Raw genomic sequence first — 8,987 nt, forward strand, 5'->3', positions numbered from 1 at the left:
TTTTCTATTGGTGGAGCAGTAAATAGCCTTTCACAGCTAATTTCTGGTGTTCATTTGCTTGTGTTATAGATGTTAGTAATTTCTGCTTGCATGTAGCAAGTTGTATGGCTGCTGGTATATAAATCTGTTATTCAGGTCAGTTAGCACGTTTTTAGGGTCATGTAAATTCACATAAATAATTGTAATCTGACTTCCTTTGTTTCTTCCTGCAGTCCATACTTACTTCCTTGCTGCTGGATACCAGTCACAATTCCACTCCTGAGGAAGCCCTGCTAAGAACAGATGCCCCAGACAGCACAGATGACCAGCCAGGGGCACTGCAGGAGAACACATTCCCTGGGAAAACAGGATGGATGGGATCCTCCCACGCTGGCGAGGGCAGAAAAGAGGATGATCCCAATGAAGATTGGTGTGCTGTATGCCAAAATGGAGGGAAGCTCCTTTGCTGTGAGAAGTGTCCCAAAGTATTCCATCTTTCCTGTCATGTCCCTACACTGATGAGCTTTCCAAGGTAATTGACTTTATAAATTCCATCTAAAATTGCACTAGAAGACATTTGATTTCTATTGTGAAACTCAGGGTAAAATGTTTCAGTCTCAGAGGAAGAGCAGTGCCTTCTTTAAAGTCTTTTATCCAGGATGGAGAAAATCTGAATTTTCATGAAACTTCAGCTTAATTGTAATTTTTCTACAAAATCTAGTAAAACTCTTCACTTATTTGACAATTAAGCAAGATCACATCTAGGGCATCTATTATTAAAACTGGGACACAGAATTAGCAATCTGTCATAAAATGTTTTAAGGGTGAATGAAAATAGTTAAATTCCTTAATAATAATGATTTTTTATAAAAAAAAAAAATAAAGAAATAAAGAAGATATGTCTACAGGAAAAATCTGAATTAAATATATTACTTCAGTGCTTAACATGGCTAGACTCCAAGCATGGGATGTGTAGTGACTGACATATTTTATAACAGCCAGTGTTGAAACAAGCATTAGGCTTTCTTGGTTGGCTGTTACAAAACCATTGCTCAGTTTCTTGACTTTCAAAATCAAGCCTTAAGTAGATTATTGTTATAAGCATTACTGGCATTTGCTTCTGGAATTAGTGTCTTTAAATGAAATAAAGGGCATTTGTCAATGCCCCGGCTTGGAAATGTCATGCAATAAGCTTGTTTGCATTAAAGGATAAAAACATTGGTCATAACATGCTCATTGGGTAATGCTTTTCTAAATATTAGGTTTTCTGATTAAATATCAGCATAGTTAACTGGTGTAAAACATTTGGATAGCAACTTTGATTAGCAGGTTGATCATCTCTGTGCTACTCTGAACAGGCATACTTCTGGAAGTGTCTTTCTTTTAAATGTCAGTTGAAATGGCATATAAAAATGGTTCTCTTACTTTTTGAAACTTCAATATCCAGCTGTAATGCTACATTACAGCTTTATGCCATAAGGAAGACCCAGTAAGGTTACAGAAAGTACTTAAATTAATAAATATCTTTTCTGGCAAGGAAACAAAAAGTAATCTTGAGGCAGGCAGATAACTATGCATTACAAGACTTTGTTTCTGTTAAAATTAAATACTCAACAGCAAGTCTTTAAAATGCTTCATTTTTTCCCGGATCATTCAGTGGAAACTGAGGTAATGATGTCTGAGGGCAAGAGAGCCAAAACCTACTTTGGTGGCAGGTGTTCAGATCATTAAAGGTGCAATATTGCTCCAGGTACTCTGTGTTCCTGGGCTCCAGAGCAGTTAGGTGAAGTTTCCTCCTGACTTCTGATGTATCAGGTTTTTGTTCTCATCTTTCTGGGGTTACTTGCTTTTTTTTCCTCCCAACTCTAAATTTGCCAGACAAACTTTAATCTCTGAGCATTAGTTCCTTCAAACACACAAAATAATTCTGTTATTATTGTGTCAGGGGTGTCAGTCTGCTGCTTTCATGGTTGGTTTTTTTTTCCTGTTTTAGGTGGATAGAGAAATTTCATAGGTTCACAGAGTCACAGGGTGTTTTGGGTTGGAGGGACCTTTAAAGACCCTCTAATTTTAACCCCCCTGAAACACTCAGAGACTTCTTCAACTAGGAAAGGTTGCTCAGAGCCCCATCCAACCTAGCCTTGAATGTTTGCAGGAATAAGGCATCCACCACCTCTCTGGGCAATCTGTGCCAGTGTTTCACAGTGTCCTCACTGTAAAAAACGTTTTCCTTGTATCCAGTCTGAATCTACCCTCTTTCAGTTTAAAACCATGTTCTCATGTATATTAATAAGGCCACAGCATCTTTTCTCCTTCACTCCAACCTACCACATTCCTTCTGAGTCTTGGATATTTTAACACCTCTTTCCTCTAATTTGTTCCTTGTTTTCTTGTATCTCAAGGTCTCTAGGTCATAGCCTGTATTAATTTTTGTGTATCTGCCACATCATTTCTGTGAGGCTAATCCAGGCACAGAGGTGACACTGTCATAAATCACTCTGTGAAGTTAAGACAGTAGAAAGTAAAACTTCTTGAAGCAAAATGCCCATCATTCAGCACTGCATGCTGAAACTGGCAGATGGTGAAAATCTTTGCATCACTCTGAATAGAAACCAGTAAGATTTTCTTTTTAAATATGTGGATTCTTCTGCCTTACTGTTGAAATAAAGGGTGCTGCAGAAACTATTTCCCATTGATGAAGACTCTGTTTATCATAACATACTTCTGGGTAAATGCATACATTTGGTCTCACAACTGGTTATTGCTGGATTCTGTCTATTGTTTGACAATTCAGCCCTCTGGTGGTTATCTGCAAGCATGCAGTTTCTTTTTGCAGAGAACTATAGTAAAAAAATAGACTCTTCATAGTTTTTTTTCCAAAACTTTCAAGTTCAAAAATTGTGTTCAACAATCAGTAGACATAGCTTGCAGAACTTATTATCTTATAATCTCATACTGATTTTTAAATCTCCAGTACTGTCTTATGCAAACTTGTAAATTCATGAATATTAAATGTTTTCAGTTTTACAAAGAATCCTGTCTATGGTAATCTCTGTAGATTAGTAATGTGCTGTAGGATCAAGCTTGTAGAGGGCATGTAGTTCTCACATATAACACTAAGACTTTGCCTTCTCTTCAGCCCATATGACTCCTTCAGTCTCTCTGTAGTTATGCTTGTACAGGGCTTTCATAGTGCTGTCCTTAAATCCTGTGAGCTCAAATGAAAAAACTCAGGATTGACAAAGGTAGAGACCACCTGTCTGTCCAGAACACCATTAATGGTACCAGTGCCACAAAAAGGAAACAAAGCTGTAGTAAAGCATTTCTGCCAGCAGCTTTTTGTACCACCACCAAGAAAACAACAGAGATGCAGAGAAAACTCACCCCACAGCTGAGGGATTTACCCAGAAGTATGTGGAAAGCCTTCCACAAAGGAATGCTCCCTCACTGAGGTGTCCATGTGTCTATTTGTCTTCCTTAGTGGAGAGTGGATCTGTACATTCTGTCGGGATTTGTCCAAGCCAGAAGTTGAATATGACTGTGATAAACCTGCTCACAGCTCTGAAAAAAGAAAATCGGAAGACACCATGGGTTTGGCACCCATAGACCGCAGGGTAAGGATAAAATTTTTAATTAAAACTTTGAAGCTGAAGCAATTTCGAGCTGTGTTAGAAACTTTTGTCAGTGTTTATCTGTTTTCAGTTGGCAACTTGTGTAAATATGCTGAAATGAGTATGTCATTTGGGGTCTTAGTCTACATGTAGAATGATGGAGACTCCCAGGCTCACGATGTATGACCCTGATTATGTGGGTGGTGTGATGGGATTTATTGCTAACACAGTATCTAAATGTTGCCAATGCAGTGTGGAATATAAGCAGGTCAGAAGGGCTGTAACATTGGGTCGGCTGGAATCATGCAGGTTTGCAGAAAGCACAACTGCAAAGCAGCAAAGCACCCATGGAGCTACATCAGGATTTTATCCCCACCTGTTACTCCCCTGTCCAAACCTGAGTGTTCCCATCCTCGGGCTGGATGTGCCCTGCAGGGGTGGGATCCACCTGGAAGCTGCCCTGCATCCTCAGAGGTCACTTTGCCATTTGGCCCAGGCTCCAGGAGCATTTTGTGCCCTTTGTAGGCCCATGTGTACCAAAATCAGTCACAGCCATCATCACTTCCCTACCTCTGGAATGCATTAATTATGCAAGCATCCAGACAGTTCCTCCTGCAATTCCCACCTGGTGTTCTTATCTTAGGACAGATCACATTGCCCATCAATTGTGTGTGTGTGTGTGGAGGACAGACTTTGTCACACCATTATTTACATGTGCTCTGTTTGTGTTTTGCATTAAATGTAAGTTATAAGCCTTGTAAAGATGCTAATAATTGACCAGCAAGCATAAAATCACACAGAAGTATTTTTCAGAATCTCTTTCAAGGTTCAAGATCCAGTTAATTTTATAGGTGTACACAAAGAAAAAGGGGGAATACTGAGTTCTGTATTTTCTGTAGTTTGTGATTTTAGAATAAGCTGTGTAGGATTCCTGAATTACTTCAGTATCCATTTTTCTTGGCACAGAAGTGTGAAAGACTGCTGCTATACCTCTACTGTCATGAAATGAGTCCTGCCTTTCAAGATCCAGTTCCTCCCACAGTATGTACCTCACTTCTTTCTATTTTATGTTAGCAGCATATTTGCCATGTTTCTAGTGGCATTCTAAAGTCCATTATCATAAGTCAAATTCCACAGACATTCAATGTATTAAACATGCTTAGTTTTATTCAAACTGTCTGAAGGGGGAAGTTAAAAGCTGAAGCATTGGGTTGGCAGGGGATTTACAAGTAAAATTCCACAATAACTGATTTTACTTAATACTTCAAAAATAGTTTAAAAAGTAATTTCTAACACTGCTGATTTCATACCCTGAGTTACATCACTGAGAAGGTAAATTGGGATATAATTGGGGGTTTTAAACATTACCTGATTTTGAGAATTGGGATACTCCATAGTACTAATATGAAATTGAATTTCTTATTGACTGGAAATTTGTTAGTTTAAAATGGTAAACAGTACCTGGGTGCAGTAGGAGTCCAAAGCTACAAAGAGCTACCACTATGATCAGATGAAAAGGTGTTCTTCATGACAAGTCAATGGAGAAAGAGTTCATCAAAAAGCAGTATGTTCCTAGGCAGCCTTTACTCCATTTGAATAAGAATTTTGAAGAACATTCCACAGAGTTTAAGGATAAAAAATGGTACAAGAGATTAATTTATTATTCATATTATGGTCATGTGTTATTAAATTCGGGTATTAAAAACATGCATCCAGTTAGGAGAAAGTAGGAAAAAAATATATTACTACTGGTTTTCATTGTTATTTACTTTCTTCTTCTTTCTAAAGAAAAAAACTCTTGATCCTACAGCCACAGTTTAGGTATGAAAACCACTGATATCTCTGAAATTTGCCATAATTTCAAAGGACTTATTTCTTATGGTGGTCTTGAGACTGAAACTTAATAGAGAGCTTATTTGACTACATCTGAAAATAACATCCAAACCAACTCACTTGCTCTGTTATATGTACTTAGTGGAGGTTTTATGTGTTTCTCTTCGATTTTAAAATAGGCATTGGAAAGACTATACTTTAGCCAACAAATTGTCATACATCACTGTTAAACCAGAAACTGCCTGCATTATGTTAGATGTGCAGTTCTTGTATCTTTGAGTTGTACTTTAAAGATGAGACTAAATCTTGCCTACTCCCTCAAATCTAAGTGTTTAAAAAACAATAAATTATGAACATGATTGCATTTTGGACTTTTTTTCCACACTTAGGTCCCTGATTACTACAGAATAATCAAGAAGCCTATGGACTTGTCAACCATCAAGAGAAGACTTGAAGGGACCAATTCATTCTACACAAAGCCAGAAGATTTTGTGGCTGATTTCAGACTGATTTTCCAAAACTGTGCTGAATTTAACGAGGTTAGAAAAGTAGATACTTTATCAGCTTTGTTGGCTTAGTTGTTTTCAGTATAACTGTAATGGGGGTACAACTTACAACACAAGAATTTATTGTAGTAAACTTACTTTGATGATGAGACTCTAGTGAAAACACAGATCAGATTTGACACTGCTTTGGGCTGAGGTAACTCTGCAGTGGAGATCTTTCCACAGAAGGGAGGAGAGTGGTAGCAAGCACAGCTGAATGGCCTGACAGCAGCTAAAGAAAAGGACAGTGTTTATCATACAGGTTAATGTTGGGCATTACGATCTAAAAATTGGTTTCATCCTGCTTGTGTCAGATCTTAAATTCAGTGGGGTTTTCATTCTGGGATCCCTTATGATTTCAAGTTGCATGTAATAGTTATTATCCCCTACTGCACATAAGGGAATATGTGGTGAAATAGGGATGCACGTTCTGAGTGGGCCACAAAATGAGAGAGAATTACAGTGGGAATAAAGGCTTTTCCACATGGCTTCTGTGGGGTTCTCATCCAGTCACCCTGAGAGCTAGGATTTACTCCTACACTGTTGATATCTGCTTCAGGAAACTGGTAGCTGTGGTGGCTGTGGATGACTTTAGGACTGCTCAGTCTTCCATGTTACACTCATTATCTACCAAGTAATATTTTATGTAACTAAAAGATCTGTAAGCTAGAAAAGTTTCTAACACCCTAAGGGCATATCTGTGTTTCACAACACAACTCTGTCCCCCTGCTCCCACCCAGTCAGGATTTAAGAGTTTTTAGAATCTTTACACAGCTTTGAGTACCCAGGCAATGTGGCTTTTGTGAGTGGCTTCTGTGGTCACCTGTTAGAGAAAAAAAATCATTGGTGGTTTTTGGCTGGAAAATCTGCCCTCACTCTGCATTTCTGTGCTCTTTGGGGCCCTGTGCTCCATAGCCATTCCTGCTGATGAATAAGTTTTTATTTGTAGTTTGTACCTAAAAGAACTAATGTGATCTAAGTCCAGAGCTATTTCACAGAGCACTGATGTTGTTCATTCACCCACAGCCTGATTCAGAAGTGGCTGATGCTGGCATGAAACTCGAGGCCTACTTTGAAGACCTCCTAAGGAACCTTTATCCTGAGAGAAAGTTCCCTGTACAGCCAAGCAGCCAGAGTGAAAAAGATAACCCAGAACTTAGCGATGACTCGGATGATGACTTTGTACAGCCCCGGAAAAAACGCCTCAAAGGAGAAGAGCGGCAGTTCTTTAAATGAGCCACATGTGTTACTACAGAAAGTTTTTTAAAAACTGAAAATATTTATCACTGGTATCACTGTTTTGACTTGTAGGTTTGTGAATATTTACTAGACTTTCTACCCCCTGACTGCAACACAAATCTAATGGAGATCAAGGCATGTGAAGAGCTTCTCTGAAGTTCAAACCTTTCATCTCTTTTCTGGAGCAGCTCAGAAATTGCCATTTGCGTGGGGTGACAGCTGTTTAACTTTGCTTTGAAGAAGTTTGTACAGAATTGAACTTCAAAACACGACATGAGTTCAACATGTGGCTTTCTGAATTTAAAATGTGATCTCACCAGACTTTTAATTTTACCAAAGGCATGTGGCTGGCCATAATTTGATCTCTCTGTACTGTATTTAACACAAGCCATGAAAAAAGATGGTGTAACATTGTTGTCCTGCAGTACTGGTTGGTATAATGAGAGTGTAGTTGCCCCCAAAGAAGTTACTGGAAATTTTTAAATGTAAGGGAGAGGGTATTAAAAATAACTTTAAAAAACAAACAAACAAACAAACAAACAAAAACAAAGAAGAGGAATTTGTGTGAGAGTTTCTAATGGAGGAAGTAAAGAAGAGAATATTTTGGTTTGCGCCATGTTTCTCACCACCAGCAGGAGCCTGTGGTATTTCTGTACTATTTTAACAGGTGTCTCAAGTGTGATGTACCTCTGTTTAATGAAGTTGGTGGGAAAGTCTTAAGTGGAAAAATGTTTGTTTGCAAAAGCAGTAATTTTTGTGAATTTTTAAAGAGGAGAGAAAAAGCATCCTTTCTGTGCACAATTTCTTGTTCTTTTCCTACATTTCTAAATATGTCAGAATACAAGCAGTATTCACTTGGAAGTACACAACTTTGAAGAGAAAGATATTGCTGCTCTTCAGGCCTCCATCTTTCCCTGATCACCAGAAAACGAAGATGAATTGCCTTATTTTGTTCCATCTACTTTCCAGAAGCTCTGACAACAAGCTTGGGATTGCTTCTGCCCTCGGAGCACACCTCCAGTGAAAGCTTTCCATCAGTTCTGTGGTTTCAGCTGGCTCCCTGAAAAACTCCAAACTTCATCCGACTCTGACCTTTTATTTTAAGGCATCTCCAAGGGCATTGCTTGGGGTTTCATTTCTGTGAGGGAAGGTTCCCTTGACTTTAACACTGCTGATGGATGATGTCCTCAGGCTGGAAGGGAAGGGGTTTGGGGGGCTGGGACATACCTGGGGTGTGCGGGAGCTCCGGGAGGTCGGCACCGGGAATTGCTGTGTGAGCCCCTCTGCAAACGCCCCGTGCTGACATTCCCAGGGAATGGCAGCTGCTCCTCGGGGTAATTCTGGGGTGTCAGGGGGTCTGTCCAGGCTGAAGGATCGCCAGGTGCCTGTCAGAGCAGCCCCTGGCTGAGGAGCCGTGGGCAGCCCTTTATCCACATCCATCCCAGTGCCCATTCCAGGGCGTGTGTGTGGCACGGGCAGGACACTGAGGCACAGCTCCTCCCCTGCACGTACCGAGGACAAGAGGGGCTGGTTCCCTTCCTGGGGCTCCCGCATTCCAGCCAGCTGGGACACACTGAGCAAACACCAGGGAACGTTCCTGGCAGGGAGTGGGAGTCACCAAGGCCTCCATGCAGCTCTGGGGCAGGAAAGCAGCCCCAGCCTCAGCACCTGCAGTGATTTTGGGCTGTGAACACTCATCTGCAGGAAACGCCCCTCTGCAGCTGGGACCAGCCCTGACACTCTCCAGAAGAACTTTATCCCTCAGGGCTTGTCCTGCTCA

At 40.2% G+C, this 8,987-nt stretch overlaps 1 protein-coding gene across 1 annotated transcript in view; it reads left to right on the plus strand.

Annotated features, from left to right (window-relative positions):
* Positions 1 to 7,988, plus strand: part of TRIM24 (tripartite motif containing 24) — a 54,411-nt gene extending 46,423 nt beyond the window's left edge. Inside the window, exons 15-19 of the mRNA XM_058022549.1 lie at positions 213 to 511; positions 3,461 to 3,593; positions 4,557 to 4,631; positions 5,813 to 5,962; positions 6,995 to 7,988. Coding sequence (XP_057878532.1) covers positions 213 to 511; positions 3,461 to 3,593; positions 4,557 to 4,631; positions 5,813 to 5,962; positions 6,995 to 7,204 — 867 coding nt within the window. The 3' untranslated portion in view covers positions 7,205 to 7,988. The remainder of the gene's footprint in view (positions 1 to 212; positions 512 to 3,460; positions 3,594 to 4,556; positions 4,632 to 5,812; positions 5,963 to 6,994) is intronic.
* The last annotated feature ends 999 nt before the right edge of the window (positions 7,989 to 8,987 follow it).

This window comes from Melospiza georgiana, chromosome 4 (assembly GCF_028018845.1).
Source record: "Melospiza georgiana isolate bMelGeo1 chromosome 4, bMelGeo1.pri, whole genome shotgun sequence".
NCBI lineage: Eukaryota > Metazoa > Chordata > Aves > Passeriformes > Passerellidae > Melospiza > Melospiza georgiana.